The following is a 22,114-nucleotide window of genomic DNA, read 5'->3' on the forward strand; positions in this document are numbered from 1 at the left end:
ATTTATAAGGTAAGAGCCATGTTTTTTTTTCCAATTAATCTTATCAATTAAATAATTCCTAAAAAACATTTCCCCTCGGATAATTATTTTCCTTGATTGAAACACATTTCTTATAATTTTATTACTACATTTTGGGTTGTAAATATATGACATCAAATGTTTCACTTTGACGTGCAGGGCAACTACGCCAAACAGAGGCTCCGCCCTATGAGCCAGACAACAGCAAGCCGATTACCCGCCCTGTAGTACTGACCAATCACACAGGACAAAACAAATCAAATCCCGCCCCTCAGATAACACTGACCAATCAGATTCCACTACATCGTACCTGCACAAACATACCACGCCCTTCTAGTCACTAACATGGCCGTCAGCAGGGAGTGAGTCCAAGGATTTTGAGACGAATATTATTGGATTCTGCTTAAACACTCTTGATGATTGACGATGCCACTTGCGGGTCGTTGATGTTGCAGCTCGATAACGTAAGTTTACGTCGATTTAGTGTGATTTGAACATGTAGCCAGTAGCATTTAACCCCTAGGCCACCTCTGTTAACATGAACCAGCTGTTTAGATGATTTATAAATGGTTTAATGATATTTATATATAAAAGACTGTAACTTTGACAGCTCATTTCAACAGTGAGATACAGCAGGCTTGTTTCCATCAGTCTCGAGCCTTGATCAAACGATCAGCATGCCAAATGGCAGCTGCCTTTCACATTACCATAGGGCCAATAATAATCGGGAAAATTTGGAATATAATATTTTATGATGTGTAATTCATAGATGCAAGCTGTTACTGAAAAGTATTTGATAACTTTATGTAATACCACTGCTTATTTACGGTTTCTCTGTAAAAATATACATATTACTCCGAAATGTCTCTACAAAACTTTTCATATTGTTTTAGTTGTTCAGATGAATCCTGTGTTGTCATTTCACTCCCTGTAGTCAAATATTAAAGCCTCTAGTAGCATAAACACTAAGTATTTGTGTAATGCTGTCACCTTATAAATCAGGTCAGCACTTCTTTTCTCTCTGAATATTTTGGATTGATTATGTAAGTGCTATTTATGTATGTATGTATGCTCCAGTGATGGTTAATTACAGTTTTGTGAGCCAGTTTGGATATAAAGAATCAGTGGGGAGTTAACTTGCAAGTTTGCTGCTTAGGTTTGCTTTTCTCTTTAAAAAATAAGCCAAACGCTCAGTGATTTGTTTGTCAAATATAACGTCTTACCTAGAAAGCCACAGATTAAATGCCCTACATTGTTTGAGGTTGTAGCCAAAAGCTACAGATTGCTGGCACTCTTTTATAATTTCTCTTGTTTAATTTGAAATGACTATCATTACCCAATTGGTCATGTTTACAGTGACATCAGGGGAAACGGGGAAGCTCACCACCTTCATGTGAGCAAGAATATTCATTTTTATTAAATGAAACATCTTGTGTGATTGCCAGAACCTGATTATGTCAGGTTGGCATCAGGTGGCAATAGCATAAGTATAAAATACGGTGTAATTTAATATTTGAACTACCCTTATTTACAGACATGCTATTGCTCTTTATTGCACTCTTGTGTGCCGTTGTCAGTGAAATGAGTAAGTGAGCAAAGGCCAGTCTGACCATCTTCTGTAGATCCGGTGACTGACATTTTCAAATTACTGCAGCATGTAAACCTAACTTGGATAAAACAATTGATGTTAATTGTAGTCTTTAATTATTTGTAATAACTCCTTTTCTAACACTTTCTGGCCTGATCAGATCCCTTTGAATGTAAGAAGAGAGAAGCCACACCCATTCATTGATTCCAGTTCCCTGGGCACGACTACAGCCCTGACATCCGTCCCTCAGACTGGCAGTGCCCGCAGGTGCAGCGTCTTGGAGCTGGTGGCCACAGTTGCCTTCCTCTGCCAGCCGGACTGGGATCGGGACAAGTGTGGACCGTAACTACCAGCTCTGGGCATCTCGACAGAGTATGGTGAGAGACGGCGGCTGCCATGGAGCTACAGGATAAGAAACAGGTAAGGTCTTGAGGTGTCTTCCTCTTATAGATGAGAGTGGGTTTTGCTCAGACTGTTGATTACCACTGAAAATTATTTTTACACTCTGTTTGTAAAGCAACAGTAACAAGAAATCGAGTTGAAAGATTGGGTATGACTTTACATAGATAAGGCAACTTCATCACACTAGTCTCATTTTAATATCATATAATGTTTAAAAAATATTCATACTATTTTTTTAATAGTAGAATTTAATTAAAAAGTATGGTCACATTTTCTAAACAAATTCCAGCCACCAAAGACAATGCATTAATTACTCCTATGAACTCAAACTCACTGACTAGACTTTCACTAATTTCACTAATTTATTTATTTATTTATTTATTTATTTTTGTTCTCTGGCATATTTAGACCTCTGTACAGGAAGTGCTGAAAAGCTGGTGCGAATAAAAGTTTTTGCATAATCAAGGTCAAGGGCACAAAAGTCTAAAATAGAAAAATGTAATGTTTATTTACAGGGGAATTTCATTCTTATTTTCCGGTCATGAGTATTTTTGCTCTGAGAAGTCCTGTAATAATTAGCTTGAACCATGCCCAGATTCTTTTTAATGGAGATGGAAGTTGTAGAGTTTGTGTAAACCATATCTTCTTTTTGACTTTGGACAAGAAAGGCTGATATGTTGTGCCTTTCTTTGTTGCAGTTCATAATGGGCCTGAAAAGCAGTGAGGTTGGCCAGAAGTACTGTGACTTTACTCATATCTTGTGAAAGCAGGAGATTTGTTTCATGTATTATCATGTTAAAATACATATTATCATGTTATATGCAAATGTGTATAGAAAGGCATTTTTTTTATTTTTTTTTAATCATTTGAAAACTGATGCCCACAACCTTGTGTGTGGCCTTGAATGTCTAAATTAGCCTTTGTCTGAATTTATTTTGTAACATTGCTTGTGTTGGACAGCATCATTAAAGTCATTATGTGTAATTGGCAGTAATGATGTTGCTGGGATCCTCTCTTAGTTCTTGTTTTACCTGTATTGATTTTGCTGAGGTAAGGGAAGTGTGCTGGGAGAGTTGTTCTCGTGGTACAGGAACAGGGGGATCTGGATCAGATCCTGAATCTGGAGTGCATTGCAAGGCTGTGAGGTTCAGTGAGGATGTGAAGTTTTGTTTAGCGTTTTGTTGGAGTAATGATTAATATGAAAGTACAATAATTTTGTGACTAGTATTTTGGGGGTAAAGTAGTATTTTGGGTGCTATGCTGCATTTCTAAAAGCTGAAATATTTTACACCAATTATTAGAATTATCTCTCAAGCAGAAGTATATTGTATGTTTTACACAAACATTTTTATATCGTATTTAATTGACTTTAGTTTATATATACCATTTAATATAATTTAGTATGATTTAGATTTAATTTAGCATAATTTTAAAAATTAAGAAAATTATATGTAGTGTAAGAGTGTGTATATAAATATACACACGTGTTTCTTATGTTTTTATATCATATCAATGTCAATTTTTTAAAACAATTTAATTGTAATTTTTTTCATTTAAATTTTTTTTTTAAACAGACAGTGTTTGTTATCATTTAATGATTATTTGATCCCTACTTTAGAAAGATTGTGAGGTTCATTGAGGATGCTCTCCATCCTGCCGCACCCCATCACTGCTAGGATCGTAAATTGCTGTGTTAGCTGGAATGGATGAATGCCTGGACAGGGCGGCGAGGGCACACCGTGCTTTTGCTTGTCTGTCAAGCCCCTCTCCCTCACTTCATACTCCAGTTCTTTCTCTCAAAAGCTCCCCAGCCCTGATACCTGCTCATTCCCTCCGGCTTTTCATTGCCATTTTGCACCCTTTTTGCCTGTTCCTCTTCAGGCGGTGTGTCGCAGCTGCCTCTGCAGAGCTGTCAGATTAATTAACACTAGAATTCACAAAATCTACTTTATTTTCTATTCATTCTCCTTAAGCTTAACTATTTTCAGGAGACCTGCACACTGTTATTGTCTGAAAAGAGTGCTTGTGTGGTCATCCTCTCTAGTCAGTTGCATTGGTTTTAGTTTGCAAAGCTTTTTTATCTGGCAGTCTACACCAGGGTGGCTGGGACATGCCCAAAAGACCGCCTCTGAATGCGCAGAGGCAGAGACTGTCTGTCCAGACCGTGTGACTGATGCTGAAACAGCAGCATACATTATCCCGTAGCACCCCGCCACAATCCTGTCTAACCCACACGCGCACCAGTCGCACATTAGTCTGTTTGCAGCAGAGGGACCATTCGCAGCCATGATCCTGAAAAATGGGACCTGGTTCTGGAAGAATAAAGTGAGTGGATCTGTGCACACTTCCTATAACAAACTTGGTTGTATGTGATCTGTCTGAGTCCGATTGTCTGGCATCCAACATTTTGGTCTTGTGTGCGAATCGAAAGGCTTAAATCTGTTGTGTGTGTGTGATTAATCTTGAGTACCGTGAACAGGTGAGAGTCCCGTGCCAGGTGCATGTGCACTCTTCTCGGCTCTGGGCGTAATTGTTTCATGCCTTTTTAAAGGTCTTGAGTGGTTTACCCGTAATAGGCCAGCATGCGTGACTGCATGTGTCCGAGCTGGTAAATCCCTGCTTGTTGATGTGTGAGAGATGCTCGTGCAGGGATTTAGTGCCTCTCTGGCTGTGGGAAAGCGGCGTGTTTATTTATAGTGCTGGGGCCCTCGTTTGCTACTACAGGACCCCAGCCGTCCCAGAAGTGTACTGGTAGGATAACCAGAATTCTTCAGCGAAGAGAAACTTTTCTGACCATTCTAGGCATGTTGAGCAATGAAATTTCTGCCTAAATATATAGGTTTGAGTTACTGCGTCAACATTCCCTCAATATTTTGCATCAGTAGTTCAGAAATGGTGAATAAAGTTAATAAAAAAGCATCGGATGGTTATTTTCTAACAATGTCATGGTGAAATGTTACAGATTAAATACAACGTTTGGACATGCCGTCAATTAAAAAAAAAAATTATTGCAGCTTGTTTCTCAGATTGGGACAATCTATGGGACGGTGCATTGCACTTGTGCACTGCACTAGTGATTGTTTAGTTGTTAGTATAGCCACAAGTATACAAAATATTTAATTTTGATGTTGACTAGTGTGATATAGCTCCAGTAATACTAGACTGACTCACTGACGTATTGTAGCACAGACTTGTCTATAAAACATATGTTTTTGGTCTGCCCAATTTTTAATGTCATGTGATAATATTTTTGTTAATTAGGGCAAACTTTGAAGGACTTATTTTGTAAGATGGACCAAGAAAAACTTTTACAGTTTTATTATAAGTACCTTTAAAGGATCTTTCAAAGAGTTGTATATTGTTTAGTCTATTTTATTAGGGGTTCAAGCGCATAGTGCTGAAACCCTATTGTAATTGTTAGAATGGCCGAGAATCAGCAATCTCCACCTAAAACTGATCGGGCAGACCAAACCGTAAGTCGTAGAGACTTGAAACTTGGAGAGATTGTAGTACTCACACCGTCTACAATGTCACCAAGGCTCGCCCCAATTGGCCTGACGGGGGCCCGCAGCGAATAAAAGTACGAAATCGCTCTTAACTATTAAACCGTTAGTCGCAGACACAAGTGTCTTATATCGGATTTGATTGTCACCGTGGTAAAATTTTCAGGTATTTTGATTTTTTTTGAAAAATCTGCTTTTGCAAACTGGTCCCAGGTTTTTCAACTTCAACCCCGATAATCGCTTCTTGCTGCTATATTTCTAAGTTGAATTTATAAAATATTTGTGTTTATTATTATATTGTATTTATTTTATTATATTGTTGAACGTTGACTAACCTGTGAAGCTGATATGGCAATAAATTTAAATATAATCAACCAACAGTGCCAATAAATATATAAATGTTATATTTATATGTATATATTATAATTGTTAGAAATGCTATAACAATACAAGCTTCACATTTCTGCATTTAAACTCTCTTACATTCTAATTGCATTACTTAACATGATTTGTATTTGTTTTTATAAACTGGAGGAAAGGAGCTATTGTCTCTAATAGACAGCATTGTGGTCACGTTAGCGAAATTTTGGCCAAATTTCATGTGCAAAAGTCCTTTGTCTATAGAAAATCATGCATCGATGTATGACGCACACCTCTCACAGAATTCACTTTCAAGCAAAGCAGGTTTCTATTGGTCAACATAGAAAATTCACGTGGCCAACTAATTGTGAAATCTGGTTGTGCTGTAGGAGGAGGAGGCGACTCCACTGGGACTGTCCACGGCTCAGGCTCTGTGCACCCTACGGGACCAGCTGTCCAACTTACTGGGACAACACCAGAAATCCAGCCAGCGTAGATCCACCATACAGGTCTGTTCTGGATTGCTTGTTATCAACACAGTTATATTACTTTTGTCAGGGAATTTCTGATTTTGGTTTTCCTCTTTGTTTTACAGGAGCTGTGGGCTAAGAGCTTCCTTCATCATGACAGCCGGCATTCGTGCTTCCATTGGCCAGGAGCTGTTCTCACTCTGGTTGTGGTTGTTGGGCTGTTGTGTTGTCATGGCAGTCAGCCAGCGGGCAGGTGGGCAGGGCTTAGTGCCAAAAACTTTTGATTGACAGTTTGATTTGACATCATGTATTGGAGTTTAGCTACCAGGTGTTTTTTTTATGTAAGTCTCTTTCCTTTTTTGTGTCAGTCAAGGCATAGAGTTGGTGAACGCGGGCGCACTCTTCCTTCTACTGCTGCTGAACCTCTTCCTCATCGGGCGGCAGCAGAGGTTACAGATGAGTGAGATGGTGCGGAGGCTCAAGTCCATCATCTCACAGCTGAACGGTGAGAGAACAGCGACTGTATAAACGTCTAAAGAAATCAGTCACGCCTCAGGAAATGATAATGATGGTTATGCTGTGGCTCATCCATCCATTCATGTGCATTATATTTCCATGCGTTGCTAAATACACTTTGATATAACTGGAATTATGATAGAGTTCAACGAAAAATGAAATTCACTCTCATTATTCACTCTCATGTCATTGCTAGACTTGTTGTTCCAAGTAAATGTTGACTTGTTAACTTTCTCATTTTTCCCATGGGTTGCCAGATTATTTGGAGAGAAGTGCAGGACATCCAATCAGATGGGCCCCCTCTTTGTATCCTGACCTCTACACCCCCACTTCCCCTTCCTGGTCACTGCATTGGACATTCAGAGGCGAGCAGCTGGTTAATCTACCTGTCAGTCTTCTGGTGGAAGGTGATGTCATCGCTCTTAGGCCGGGCCAGGAAGCCTTTGCATCTCTCAGAGGCATCAAGGTACTGTCAGATTTGAGTTACTTTTTATTCATTTAGTGTGTAGGATATAGATATTTTTCAATATACATAACAATTACCATGGTAAAAGTGTTATTTTAGTAGAAAATTACAGCATTTATTAATATTTAAAAATGTTATTTGTATATTTTCAGTTCAGTTTTCATTATGGTCTTTTGTCATTTTATTAGTTTTTTATAATTAGCTTTATTTTATTTTTTTTGTTTTATTAATTTTAGTATTTCAACTTATTTCAGTTAGTTGCCAACATTAGTTATTACGTCTAATATTTATATTTTTTTTAAATTTCAGCTTTATTTCAATGAGCAAAGACGATGTTTAATCGTTTTAATTTTAGTTTACAATAACAACACTGCACGGTAAATATAGTTTCTGCCAGAGTAACACAGTAACTACATGTACGGTTACTACTTGAGTGGTGTGACCCAAACACAGTCAATCAGGAAGTATTTGATATTTAATGTACACTTATATTTGATGAGTGGGATTTTTGACCAATTAGCTTTTAGTGCTCGTGGCTACATAGCATAATGCCTTAGAAATAGAAACAAAGCATGTAACACAATGACCTTTCACTCATTGTGGCTGGTTAGGAAATTGTGTTACACATTTTAAATAGAGATCCACTATCAAGCTATTGTGATTTTACTGAAGTAGAAATAACTCTATGAACTATATATTGGTATTTTGTGCTGTAATCTGAAACTGTACAAAAGAAAAGCTTGGAGAACACTTTATTAATGAGTGTTTTATTACGTCTAATATTTATATATTTTTTAAATTTCAGCTTTATTTCAATGAGCAAAGACGATGTTTAATAGTTTTAATTTTAGTTTACAATAACAACACTGCACGGTAACTATAGTTTCTGCCAGAGTAACACAGTAACTACATGTACGGTTACTACTTGAGTGGTGTGACCCAAACACAGTCAATCAGGAAGTATTTGATATTTAATGTACACTTATATTTGATGAGTGGGATTTTTGACCAATTAGCTTTTAGTGCTCGTGGCTACATAGCATAATGCCTTAGAAATAGAAACAAAGCATGTAACACAATGACCTTTCACTCATTGTGGCTGGTTAGGAAATTGTGTTACACATTTTAAATAGAGATCCACTATCAAGCTATTGTGATTTTACTGAAGTAGAAATAACTCTATGAACTATATATTGGTATTTTGTGCTGTAATCTGAAACTGTACAAAAGAAAAGCTTGGAGAACACTTTATTAATGAGTGTTTCTCTCAGGTTCTGTGGCACTCTCTGTCTGTTCTTCTCAATCACTGTAACTTCTGTTACCAGGACGACGAACACATCCTGCTGGAGCCAGGAGACCTTTTTCCGCCGCTCTCTCCTCCTCCCTCCCCGCGCAGGAATGAGCGGAGGGGCCCCCACAGACCCCAGCAGTACCGCCTCTTCAGGGTGGTGCGCACACCTATACTCGACAGTGTCAGGTTAATACATCCAAGCTAAACTAACTTGTTATAAATGCTGAAATATGTTTGGTGTGATTAAATTAAGGAAATGATAACTATACATGCCATCTTTTTCTTTGTGATATGTGAACATTTTTGTGTTCTCACAGCAGCTAATAGTAAGTAATCACCTTTTTCTGGCCAATAGGAACAGTCTTGACCTGGCTCTCTCCCGTCCAGTCACAGCCCTTGATAATGAACGGTTCACAGTGCAGTCCATCATTGCCAAATTCGCCTGTCCTGCTGTATTGGTATGACAAAACTGACCACATGCACAAGTTTTGTTTCACACATACTTCGCCTGCAAGCAATATCCTTTTTGACACCTGTATTAACAGTTTGCTGTATTCACATTGCATAGTATGTATGTAGATTTTCTTTGTTGAGGCTGCTGAACTCAGCAGAAAATAAGGTGATTCTTTTCTGTAAACCTGTTGCAAAAAAGCTATTACGAAGCAGCATAAAATAATGTTGTGAAACACTGTCAGTGTGAAAGCTGTCATGACTCATGATGCACACATGTCCCAGTTGCAAGATGTGTGATAACACATAACAGTTAAACAATTAATGTGAAAATGTGTCCATTTACTGATTATGATCTTTGGTCGACTTTTTCATTTATAGGTGGCCTTTTTCTCTATTAACACGATCCGGTTCTTCTGTGACACTCCTGGTCTCACCCCTGGACCCTTCAACTTCCTTCAGTTGCAGGTTGATAATAGTTCATCACAAAATGAGCCAAAACATTTACAAATCAGGATATTTCTTGTTCATTTGTATTTTTTGGAAGAACGAGGTTTTTCACTGAAATTGGTATCTGATGTGTGATTTCTAGACCTGGGAAAGTGATGTAATTCAAGTGAAATATACATTTTTCTAGTTGTGCCAAGCTCATAAATATTATTGGGTAAAAATTGTAAATAATGTAAATCCTTATCATTATCCTTATCCACTAAACGTTTGATGCTAACATTTTATTTGCCACAAAAATGGTGGTATTAATGTTTCTCTTGCCCTCTTTTTGTCCTCCTCTTGTGCTCTCTGGTGAATAGATGATGGCTGTATTGCCCATTTTACCTCTTCTGTTTCCTGTGATGTGGATTCTGGTGAATGCGTACGGAGAGGCCCGCGTGTTAGCCGAGTCTAGCCGTAACTCTCCCACCGGCCTGGTAAGACAGAAGAACACCACACATTCATTCACTTGTTTATGCTATTCATTAGCAATTCACACTCACACATATGCAGACACAAAAAATGCATAACTTCCCAAATCCCACATCGACGGATATTGCTGCTAAATTGTAACTCGCTCAGTCTGTGATTACTGTGTGTATTAACTTTGATTTGCAGCTGCAACACTGCATGAGGAAGTAAAGCTCATTGGCCCAGCTCACACTAGTAGTAGAGAGGCTTAGGGAGGGATTGCGGATCCGAGGTGAAGCGTTTAGGCCAGAGTTGAAACGGAGGGCTGACCGTCTGCTCAGGTGTTTAATCAGACTTTTCTCTCGTCCCAGCTTGCTAAGTTCTCAGAGGACACTCTAAGCAGCTACACGGAAGTGGTGTCCTCCCAGGTATATCCTCTGTATTCCTCCTCCTGTCCCACCCGTTCACCACACGCTTCTTGTGATCCTTCTCCCTTGCTCTGGACCCTGCCACAACCGTCATCTTTTTCTTCACCTTTTTGTTCTGATTATTAGTCATGTCAACCTGTTTATCAGAGGAGCAGTATGAAAAGAGCCTGTTATTTTTTCTTGTCACCATTTTTTTTTTTTTTTCAGTTCTCATTTTTTCTTTTAAAAAACGCGGTCACTTCATCTCACCTCGTTCGGTCAAGTTTGCAAAATCAGCCAATATACACCTGCGGTCTTTTTTATTTATTTACACCTTTTTTGCTTCTTGTGCTGCCGGTTAGTTTGGCACCCCCCCACGCTGACCTGTGACCTGCTGACCTCGGCCTTTGCCTGCCCACCTTCTGTCTGCCTGAGGTTTGCATGATAGAGTATAAGCTCTCTCTATAGTGGTGGTGCTTGTCTGGACTACATTTATCTTAGTTAATGTACGTTTTGAGAACTTCTGCATGATCAAGACTGTTTTTTCCCTTTAAAATTTCCAAAGTGTGGTAAGTATTTGTCTGCATGGAGAGATCAGACATATGAGCAGACTGAAAATGTTGCACTGTTTTGCTGTTTAATTTCTTATTTCAAAGACATTGTAATACAAAAAAGAAAGGTTTTAAGAAGCTCTTCATTAATTTTCTATTTTTTTTATTTAACAGCTGTGCACAGTTTAAGTCTGAGTGTGTGTGTGTGTGTGTTGAATGATGTTTCTTTAAAGACCCAGTGAAATTAAAATTGGACTTTTGTGGAGTTTCTGTGTCTGTTAGATTCAAGGTCATCTATATCCTAGTATAGTCCTTACAGTTGACGTATTTTTTTTTTAGCAGACATATTTACAGATATAGTTTATAAATGTACTAAGGTTAAAAAGTTTGGGATCACTGAAAAATCTCTTGTGTTTACCAACAAGGGTGCATTTATTTAAAAAAAAAATATATATATTTTTTTTTTATTAGGATAGTGTAGAGTAGACAGGAAGCAAAGTGGGAGAGAGAGAGGGGGTGGGATTGGGAAAGGTCCTCGAGCCGGGATTCGAACTCAAGACGCCTGCAACGCAACTGCGTTATGTCACAAATTATATGCACCGACAGGGTGCATTTATTTGATTAAAAAATATTTTTTAAACTATAATACTGTGAAATAGTATTATGATTTAAAATAACTTTATTTTATTATATTTATTATATAAGTGTAATTTTAACTTATAAGTGTATTTATAAGTTGTAATTTGTTCATGTGATGGCAAAGCTGAATTTTTAGCAGTCATTACTCCAGTCTTCAGTGTCACATGACAGTGTCACCTTTAGAAATCATTTTAATATGCTGAAAGTCAGTTAATATGTGGTTTAAATCATTATGTTTTGATGAACGGCAATCAGTTTTTCTTTACATGCACTGATGAATCCTCAAAAATAAGAACAGGAACATGTATTAAGAAAGTAAATTAGTTCAGTTTTGATTTCATGTTGACTTTAAAGGTGGATTCTTGGACCTGCGATGTGTGTCAGAAAGATAGATTCACCTACCACTGACAGTTTTCAGTTCTTCCTCTCCTGTAGCTGCTGCCTCGAGCTCTCAGTTGTTTGCTTCAGAGTCAAATCTTCTGTCATTTAGTCAATTCAAATTCTGTCTCCCTTTTCCTGTTGCCTGCTGCAAGGTGCATTTATCTTTATGAAACAGCTCTAAATCCCTGAATGCACCAGGATAAACCCAAGACTGGACACGCATACTGCTGCTTTTTTCTTGCCTGACTATCCTAGGCTTTGTCTTACAGAGCCTCTCTTTGAATGTGTGCGTGTGTGTGCATGTGTGTGCGCGTGTGTGTGTGTGTGTCAGAATGTCTGTGTGTGTTTTGTCTGAGGATGACACCAGATCCAGGATTTAGGTTTCATAAATCCTGAAACTTTTGCAGAGCCGTTCGAAACCCAGAGCTGCTGATACATGGATTTGAGTTTAACTCAGGGCAGATGAAACTCACTCCATATTTGTGTGTGTGTGTGTGTGCTTGTGTACAGGAGATGCTTCGCTGTGTGTGGAGACACCTGGTCAGTGTGTTGAAGGGAGAGTCCCAGACCCTCTGTTATACCTCCAGTCTGCTGCACTCGTTGGGTTCAGTCACTGTAAGTGCTCCCCCAGTTGTCACATTAGAAATATTACACTTTCTGCTTGCAATTTGATGAAAGAAAAATTTATTAATATTCACTTTAAAAATGAATACATTTGAAAGGACCGTTTTGGCTTGTTTTCAACCTAATTATCAATTTACAGCTGGGCTGTAATTGCTATAGATATTTAGGAGGGCAGTTTTCCTGTTCAGATATTTAAGTTAGTGGTCAATCAATATGCCTCTTTAATAGCAGGACCATTTTAAGAACTTGGTCATGTCCACATTCTTAAACATTTGTTTACATCCTTGACATACTGCATCTGTATCATGATGGTAATTACCACAAACAGTAATTATAACACATCCCTGAGTATGTATAAACAATGTCAAGTGGTGTTTACAGTAAATAAATAGGCTTCATAATACAAGACTAGAGGGCATGAATGCAGTACTGCAAATAGGCTAAATGTCCAAAACATGATCATATATGAAATATGCATTTAAAATCCATTTGCAATGCATTTAGAAACATATAAACCTAAGCATAATGTAAACATTGCATATGTAGTGTGACATAATTAGCAAATGATATGCATTATTTAATTTAAGTATACTTTATCATTCTCATGCTAGATGGGAAGTGTAGTTGTAATAGCTTTGTAGCTGTTCTTCATCAACAGTACACAAAAATTATTTTTAATTAAAACTTAATTATGATCAATACCGTGGGTGGGTGGTATTAACAGTATTGTTGTAGCAATCTTTAAAAATATTTGGTGAAAGTAATAGACATTTGCTTGTAAATTATTCATTTAGTATTGCTTTAAATTCAAAGAATACCATAAGCTTTATTAACTGATAAAGTATCTTATTTTCTGACCTCTCATAGGTGCTGTGCTGTGTGGATAAGCAGGGCATTCTGTCCTGGCCCAACCCCAGTCCCGAGACCGTGCTGTTCTTCAGTGGACGAGTAGAACCTCCTCATGACAGCCAGGATGACCTCAGAGACGACCTTTCAGTCAACTCCCTCTGCAGGACAGAGGACGAGGAGGAACAAGACGAGGTACTACTGATAGCTAGATTGGAGCATCATAATTTCTTTTAATTATGATGATTTGAATTAGGTTACTGCAAAAATGCAGTATGTAATTGTATTTGATAGGGCTGGACTTGAATAAGTTATTATTTTAGCCTCTGTGTTTTGTCTCGTTTCAGTCCGTGTGTGTGTGTTTTTCTGTGTTTAGCCTCAGGAAGGCGAAGCACTGCTGTGTTTACCAGCGTTTGAACCCTCCCTTCACATGGCGGAGCAGGAACCCAGCGAGACGTCACATGACACCGCCCGCTCCTCAGATAACCAGCGCCAGCGTCGAGGACCCCAAACCACCCGTTCCAAACACCCATCAGGCTCCAACGTCAGTTTCAGCCATGACACTGAGGGTGGTGATAACAACGTTGCTCAGGTAGGACTACATCTAAATATTACTACTAGAGCTGTTTCAGGTTATAGCTCTGCGGTCTGGTTGATGTGTTTGTGTGTGTCTCTATTTCCAGCCATGTGGTGTGGGTGATGATCTGTGTGAAGCAGAAGATTTTGTGTGCGACTATCATCTGGAGATGTTGAGTATGTCCCAGGATCAGCAGAACCCTGTCAGCATCCAGTTTGATGATTCCGGTTGGCAGAATCACCTGCCCTCTTTGAAGCCTCTGGGCTTGAACATCCTATTGAACCTGTGCAATGCCACCGTCACCCAGCAGCTCTGCAGATTTTCAGACCACTTGTCAAACATGGCGCTGCAGGAATGCCACGGGGCGGTTCTACCAGTTCATGTTCCCTGGGGCCTCTGTGAACTATCTCGCCTTATAGGTAAAAGAGTGAAGCATGTTAATAAACATATATTTTCAGGATTTATAATATTGCACAATAATCTTTTATTAATTTTGTACTCCTGTAGCTTCTGTGGGCCACCCGTAACAAGAATACAGGGCTATACAAACACGAACAACATTTTTTTATCATTATTTGACACATTCAATATTTAGATTTTAAAATCTCCTGGCTGATTAATCGAAAATTGTCTTCTTTATCATATTAGAATTATAATTCTGCCCTAAACAGAAAATTCACAGTATAACAATTCTGTATTAGTATTGTCATCGGAAATTTAAAATAAAACATGTAAAAACTAAAAACTCACTTAGTCTTTAAAAACACTAATAATTTAATGTGTTCTTTAGCAAAACTCATAGCAAATATCAAAAAAATTTTCATACTGTGTATTATGTTGTGAGGCCTACATTCACTTGTAGCAATTAAAATGACTCATTTTATTTATTTTATTTTTTTTAATGTTTTAATTATAATTTTTTTTAAACTATAAGAAAATACAAAACGGTGTGCACATCCAAAAACCCATATATATATATATATATATATATATATATATTTATTCATATTGCAACGTTTCGACGGATTAGGGTGATGCCTGACGAAGATCTAATTGGTCGAAATGTTGCGTTGTTTATAATTAAAAATATATAGGAGCAGTATCGCCAGTGTGCGGACATTACTTTTTGTTTATTTGTAATTTTTGTCAACAAAAATAATGCTGAATTTTCATATCTGGCATTTAACAGCTATCGGTATCAGGCAGAACATTAATATTAGTGCATGCCTCAACCTATAATGATGAATGGAGGAAAATCTCTAATATTGGCCAACATGCGTATACAAAATATATTTGATATTGTGCATCCCAAATTATTTTTAAACTTTTAGTCTGGCAGTACTTGTAGTGACTAGTGACGTTAAACTCATTTTAGTAAATTAACGTCCTTTCTTAAGATTACTGAGTTGTTCTTTCCTGTTCTGTTGTATGTCAGGTTTCACTCCAGGAGCGAGGGAACTCTTTAAGCATGAGAATCATCTGGCTCTGTATCAGCTTCCTTCCGGAGAGAAGGCCAAAGAATCTGCTCCCAGGCGCCTCCATCACTTCACCAAACGCCAGCCCCCCATCAGTCACCTCATCAGTCTGTTCGTCAGGGACAGCACTACCAGTATGACCCATTTTTTCACTATCCCACTTCCTGTTTGTCCTTGGTGTTTTGTTTAGTCACTGACCTTTGCCCTTTGAACTCTGTTCAGATAATGTACAAATGCTCTCCCACGGCTCGGCCGACCTCATCCTGGAAGCCTGCACGGATTTCTGGGATGGGGCGGACATCTATCCGCTGTCTGGCTCGGATAGGTCAGAGACACTAATTGAAAAACACTAGTCATTTAGTTTTCTTAATATGCAGAGTGGAGAATTTTGTTTGTGTACTAAACTACTGGTGTTATGCCCCATAGGAAAAAGGTTTTAGATTTCTACCAACGTGCCTGTCTGTCAGGATATTGTTCTGCATTCGCCTATAAGCCTATGCAGGTGGCATTGTCTGGACAGCTCAATGGAAAATGTGTGGAGCTGGCTCCAGGCCCCACGCTCTTTTCTGGGGTGGAGCTTCCCAGTACCACCCCCATCAAACACGGCAGCCGCAGGAACAGCTGGAGCTCTGATGGTAAGAGACATTGTCTGTTCAGCTCACAGTCCAGACAGTAGAGCTAAAATATATATCTTGATATGTTTGTCTAGTGATCAGCTGATCCAATAGATACATAGGTAGATAGATGTTTATGTAGCTGGATAGATACGTAGATGGATAGACAGACAAATAGATGGATAGATACATCAGTGGATAGGCAGATACGTAGCTGGATAGATAGTTAGATGAATGGATAGATAAATAGATGGATAGACAGATATGTAAATGGATGGATGGAAGGATAGATACATAGCTAGATAGATAGCTGGATGGATAGATGAATAGAAACAGATGGATAGACAGATGGATGAATGATAGATACATAGATGGATAGACAGATACATACCTGGATAGATACATAGATGGATGAATTGATGGTTGCATGATAGATACATAGATGGATAGACAAATAGATACATACCTGAATAGAAACATAGATGGATAGACAGATGTAGATGGATAGATGGATTGATGGATACATAGCTGCATAGATGGATGGATGGATGAATAGAGACAGATGGTTATATGGATAAACCGATATGTAGATGGATGGATGGATGATAGATATGTAGATAGACAGATACATAGCTAGATTGATAGATAGCTAGATGGATGGATTGATGATTAGATAAATAGATGGATAGACAGATACGTAGATGGCTGGAGGGAAGGATAGATAGATAGATAGATTCATTTTTCGATTTGTAGATAGAAGTGGATGGTTTAAACTGATTCATTGAAACGAATCAAACTCACCATCTCTTAACATGTTTGTGTACTGTATATGTTTCAGAGGGTATTGGAGAAGGTTTGGAGAAGGAGGACTGTGTGCAGGCTCTGAGTGGCCAGATCTTCATGGGAATGGTGTCGTCCCAGTTCCAGGCCCGACTGGACACTGTACGGCTCATTGAGAACCTGGTGGGAGCCTGTATCCGCTTTGTGTACTTCTCCATGGAGGACGAGCTGCGTAGCAAAGTATGACACTGATGGGAAAACACACTCAGTAAAAACATGATGCATTTGCCGTGTCATATTTTGTCGCCTCTTAATGTTAGCTTTGCTTATAGGTGTTTGCAGAGAAGATGGGTTTGGAGACGGGCTGGAACTGTCACATCTCTCTGACCCCAAACGGAGATGGTCACTGCGATGGTGCTCCGTCCAGCCCAAGCCAAGCAGGATCTCTACATGATGACCTTCTTCACGGTAAGTGTGTTTTTCTGCCTGCCTGCCTGCACACAAAATTTACTCTACATTTTCCCTAATTTAAATGATCCAACCTCTCTTCTTAGATTCTCGTGATGATGCAGAGGGCCCACTACTGCCTGAGGACCAATCAGATTTCGCCAGCTTCCAGCCTACTGACAGTGATGTGCCCAGTTTCTTAGAAGACTGCAACAGAGTAAGCAATAGCAGTACAATTAGATTTTAGAATTAGATTCTAATGCCAGATTTAGGTGGCACAGAAGCGCTTCTAAAGTTTCTTTGCATAGACTTTTTAATGCTGCACAGAGGTGGTGTAAATGTTTGGCAGTTTGAAATATGTTTTGGAGTTTCTTTAATACTGATTGATGCTCTTTCCTCTCTGTTGTTCTATAGGCCAAACTGCCTCGTGGCATTCATCAGGTTCGCCCACATTTGAAGAACATAGACAATGTGCCTCTACTGGTGCCCCTGTTCACAGACTGCACCCCAGAAAGTGAGTCAGCCTCAATACCAGCTTTAAAGGCAGCATGAAGCAAAAGTTGTTCTGTTATGATGTATATCCGAATGAAACTGCTTCTCGAATGAGAAAAAAGGTTTTGTGGCTTTTAGTCCATATGTGCTATATGCTAGTGTACTTAAGAGTTGAACCCTCTAAATATTTGTGTTTGACAGCAATGTGTGAAATGATGAAGATCATGCAGGAGAACAGAGAGGTGACGTGCTGTTTGGGGAGCGCTGCAAACTTCCGTAACAGCTGCCTTTTTCTGCAGAGTGACATCAGGTGGGTAACACACACGTCACTGTACTCCACTGTACACCAGAATTAAATACGACCTATAATCTTATGCAAAGCTGCAATCTAAAGAGTGGCAATTTTCAAGAAACTAAAAAGATAGCTTTGAGTTTTTTTGTCACTGCATAATTCTAAATGTGTGACATCATTAAATATAGTGTACATCAGCCTAAGAAATGAAGTTTCTTTTAGAGTACTCTATGCCTCATTTGAATTTGAATTTGGAAACCCTCTCTCTGTGTGTTTTAGTATCTCCCTGGATCCTCTGTACCCGTCCCGGTGCTCATGGGAGACATTTGGGTATGCTGCGGGCTGCGGGCTGAATGGAGACTGTGATGAGCTGTCTCCACTGGGGCTCAGTGCTAGTCTCAACAGCCTCGCCTGCTCCATGTCCTTCCATCAGGGCGAGAGTGTCAGCATGGTCAAACTCATAGAGCAGGTATGGGGAGCTCTGGCATGCACACACGCTGTAGGGTTGATGAGGCTGTTGATCACATGGGAGCAAGAAGATACATGCTTATTTATTTACTACCGTTCAAAAGTTTGGGGTCTGTACAGTTTTTGAAAGAAGTCTAATGATCACCAAATCTGCATTTATTTGATCAAAAATACAGTAACATTGTGAAATGTCATTAGAATTTCAAATAACTGTTTTTTTATTTTATTATATTTTAAAATGTATTTATTCCTGTGATGGTGAAGCTGAGTTTTTAGTAGCCATTACTCGAGTCCTCAATGTCTGAAGTGTCTGCATAATATTTCTGTGGAAACCATAATACTTTTTCTTTAAAGATTTTTTTGATGAATAGAAAGCCTAAGAACAGCATTTATTTGAAATTGAACACTTTTGTAACAGTATAAATGTCATTACTGTCATTTTGAGAAATTTAATGTATAATATGTATAAAAGAAAATGTAATGTATATTCTTACTGAATAAAAGTATAAATTTTTTTTTTTTTTTAAATCTTGAAAATCTTATTGATCCCATACTTTTGAAAGGTAGTGTACATATACAACTGAAATGAGAAATTGGGGGGATTTTTTGTGCTTATTATATGTAGACACATATCATAAATGGGCATGAAATTATTAGGGGAAGGAGAATGGAATCAGGCATGTTGCAGGCAAGACTCAAATCTGCATCATCAACATGAGCACCACAGATCAATGTGTCTAAAACATGTCTGCCAACCACCACACCACAGCTCATGCAAAAAAAAAAAAAATGAATATAGTCATGCAGGTACGAGTCTTCCTTGCAACCAGTCCCAATCCCATTCCCCCATCAAAATTTCCTGTATATTTTGACTCTGTCTAATAAAACAATCTTTAAAAAAAAAGTTTGAATCTGAGTGCTGTCTCTTGATGTATCTTCAGGCGAGAGACACCACTTACGGCATTCGCAAGTGCTTCCTCTTCCTACTGCAGTGTCAACTGACACTGGTCATCATTCAGGTGAGAAAAAACAGACCTGTATGTTATTTACAGGAAATAAAATGAACAGAATTCATATTTGTACTCTTGATGTATTGGTTTTGTAGTTCCTGGCCTGCCTTATTCAGCTGCCTCCTCCCATGAATATCACAGACATACTGTGGCTTTCCTGCTTCTGTTATCCACTGCTAAGGTAAAAGGGAAGAAAACACAAAAAAGATGCCCACATGTTGCGTTTTAGTAAAACTAGGTCATTGTGTCATATCGGGGAACTTTATATATAAAAAAAAAATGCTGGCATTCACAGCGTGTCCTTCCTGGGAAAACCTCCTGACAGTTCAGTGTTGACAGTCGCTACTGGAAAGAATCTGGACTCCATACCACGCAAGGTCAATCATGAGACCCCACAATGCACTCGATTTAAACTGCAAACTATTTAAACATGCTTGACATAACTCACATGCGCGTTCATGTTATTTTTGACTCCAACCTACAGACTCAGCACTACTTCCTGGGCTGGTTCCTGTTGAAGTTCGGTCTGACGATGTTAGCCTACTTAGTCGGCTTTGGGTTTTCTCTACAGGAAGTGTGTTCTAGAGCAGCTAACCTCACAAAAATTGATAACAGCACCATCACCTGCTCTCAGATACTCGTATCCAGGTACACAATCACTTGAATGTCATTTTCTCTTGTGTTTAGATGCCATGAATTAGTTATGAGTGCTAATCAATAATTAGTGTATACAGCTCCCAGGATGGCCCGCAGTGGTTTGGTGAATTGTCCAATGGGCTGCTTTTGATTCAGAAGATCATGGCAGGTTTTCTGGCTTTGCACACAGGTGATTTTAATAAAATACATTGTCTCTAGGGGTGTAACAGTTCACAAAATTCACGGTTCGGTACGATACGACACAGTGGTGTCACGGTTCGGTTCTGTACGTTCGGTACTGGGATAATTGGTTACGTCGCAATGTTGGAAATATTTCTGTTTTAAACCATGAAGGCGAGCCAATAGATATCACACACAAGCAACGTGCAAACTTTGCGCAAGAGTTATGAATGTCTTAATCTCAGTAAATTCACTATGCAGAAAGTGAAAGTAAAAACGTAATGACGGAGCTTTCGGCATCTGATGCCGCATATTCTCTCAGAGATCTGCTTCAACATGTGCTGATAACGGTATATAGCTAACTGTTTTAATTTGTTCCCTTAATATTTCTAATATTACATAGTGGAAAAAAATGAGAAGAAACATATTTCGTGTTAAACAGGTTGTTTTTGAAAGTCGGTGCTTGAAATAAAAGCTTTTTATGTCATTGATTTTTATTGATGACTGCAGTGTTAATATTTTAATTGTAGACCTATAAATCATTGTATAGCTAATAGACCAGTATTAAAATACCTTTTTAAAAAACATTTTAGTTGAGGAGTGTGTGATATATATCGTCTGCGATAATATCGTGATTGTTGTTTTAACGATGTGCGATTTGACATTATCGAGTATATTACAAAAACCAAACAAAACGCCTACAGAGTGCACGCATACGTGACGTTTTAATTTCACATTTAAAGTATCTTTTCATTTTTATTTTATTTTTTTATTTTTAAATAGCAAAACATTATTTATGCATTTGTAACTGCAGGTTAAATCATTCCATGTCCCTCTGAGCTGCATTAAACAGTGTGTAAATACATCTAAATGCCACTTCGTTCAGATGCAGCTTCTGTGTTTCCTTCCTATTGCAAAGATACATTTTGTTGATACTGATTTCATTTGCCTGGTAAAAGCCCAAAGGTCTTATTCTAACCGACTAATTAAATGTAAGAATTTGACTCAAAAGATGATCCACACTTTTAGAAAAAAAAATGGCTTTATAAAGGTAAAAATACCCATAAGAAGTAAAAATCAATTTAAACTCATTGAAAAAGATTAGCTACTTTCTACCACTGCTGTGAACTGACCACCACACAGAATATGAAGAATATCAAAAACATTAGGAGTCAGCTGTCCACGGCAGTCCTTAAGATGTCAGCACAATAACACACTTGGCAAAATATCGTCTAATTATCGTTATCGATAAAATATCCAGATATCAATATTGCACACCCCTATTGAGGAGTATATAGCCTAATCTTTTGTTATCCTCGCAGCACGTCAGTTATTTGGTAATTATTGCAGGGCAAATTAAATGTAATTTTAATTTAATAGGCCTAATAAAAGTAACTTCAGAATAATAATAATAATAATAGGCCTAATAAAAATAAGAATGTAACAGGCCTACATTAATTAGAAATTACAAATATCTTAATATTGCCAACATTTGATGTTTTTGTCAATATCTCTGGCTATCGTCGACACAAGATCATCGTCTTTCGACGCACCCCAGCAAGGGGAGGTTATCACGGGGCAGACAGCACGCTGCCTGTTACGTCGCTTGGGCTGCCTTGTTGAGCGCAGTGGCACGGAGTACATCATATTTCACACACTTTAAGCTGTTTTATTTTCCAAATGTAATAGGATTAGTCCAACGAATCGAATTGTTCGGTTTGTAATGCATAC

At 38.4% G+C, this 22,114-nt stretch overlaps 1 protein-coding gene across 2 annotated transcripts in view; it reads left to right on the forward strand.

Moving 5' to 3' along the window:
- The first annotated feature begins 368 nt into the window (after positions 1 to 368).
- The window catches only part of LOC107755493 (transmembrane protein 94-like), a 26,227-nt gene continuing 4,481 nt past the window's right edge, over positions 369 to 22,114 (forward strand). The window contains exons 1-29 of one of the 2 annotated variants that reach the window (XM_016572296.1): positions 369 to 482; positions 1,767 to 2,026; positions 6,261 to 6,380; positions 6,467 to 6,594; positions 6,710 to 6,846; positions 7,115 to 7,323; positions 8,649 to 8,800; positions 8,970 to 9,072; positions 9,446 to 9,532; positions 9,874 to 9,990; positions 10,336 to 10,392; positions 12,453 to 12,557; positions 13,434 to 13,607; positions 13,789 to 14,004; positions 14,096 to 14,408; positions 15,425 to 15,598; positions 15,687 to 15,789; positions 15,891 to 16,099; positions 16,917 to 17,098; positions 17,191 to 17,326; positions 17,413 to 17,522; positions 17,720 to 17,819; positions 17,999 to 18,107; positions 18,369 to 18,558; positions 19,499 to 19,576; positions 19,663 to 19,748; positions 19,863 to 19,944; positions 20,052 to 20,215; positions 20,293 to 20,393. In XM_016572296.1, coding sequence (XP_016427782.1) covers positions 2,003 to 2,026; positions 6,261 to 6,380; positions 6,467 to 6,594; positions 6,710 to 6,846; positions 7,115 to 7,323; positions 8,649 to 8,800; positions 8,970 to 9,072; positions 9,446 to 9,532; positions 9,874 to 9,990; positions 10,336 to 10,392; positions 12,453 to 12,557; positions 13,434 to 13,607; positions 13,789 to 14,004; positions 14,096 to 14,408; positions 15,425 to 15,598; positions 15,687 to 15,789; positions 15,891 to 16,099; positions 16,917 to 17,098; positions 17,191 to 17,326; positions 17,413 to 17,522; positions 17,720 to 17,819; positions 17,999 to 18,107; positions 18,369 to 18,558; positions 19,499 to 19,576; positions 19,663 to 19,748; positions 19,863 to 19,944; positions 20,052 to 20,215; positions 20,293 to 20,393 — 3,766 coding nt within the window. In that variant the 5' untranslated portion in view covers positions 369 to 482; positions 1,767 to 2,002. The remainder of the gene's footprint in view (positions 483 to 1,766; positions 2,027 to 6,260; positions 6,381 to 6,466; positions 6,595 to 6,709; positions 6,847 to 7,114; positions 7,324 to 8,648; positions 8,801 to 8,969; positions 9,073 to 9,445; positions 9,533 to 9,873; positions 9,991 to 10,335; positions 10,393 to 12,452; positions 12,558 to 13,433; positions 13,608 to 13,788; positions 14,005 to 14,095; positions 14,409 to 15,424; positions 15,599 to 15,686; positions 15,790 to 15,890; positions 16,100 to 16,916; positions 17,099 to 17,190; positions 17,327 to 17,412; positions 17,523 to 17,719; positions 17,820 to 17,998; positions 18,108 to 18,368; positions 18,559 to 19,498; positions 19,577 to 19,662; positions 19,749 to 19,862; positions 19,945 to 20,051; positions 20,216 to 20,292; positions 20,394 to 22,114) is intronic. The other variant, XM_016572297.1, reaches the window with a different exon arrangement.

The sequence above is a fragment of the Sinocyclocheilus rhinocerous genome, unplaced genomic scaffold (assembly GCF_001515625.1).
Source record: "Sinocyclocheilus rhinocerous isolate Xijiao unplaced genomic scaffold, SAMN03320098_v1.1 scaffold140, whole genome shotgun sequence".
In the NCBI taxonomy this organism is placed as follows: Eukaryota; Metazoa; Chordata; class Actinopteri; order Cypriniformes; family Cyprinidae; genus Sinocyclocheilus; species Sinocyclocheilus rhinocerous.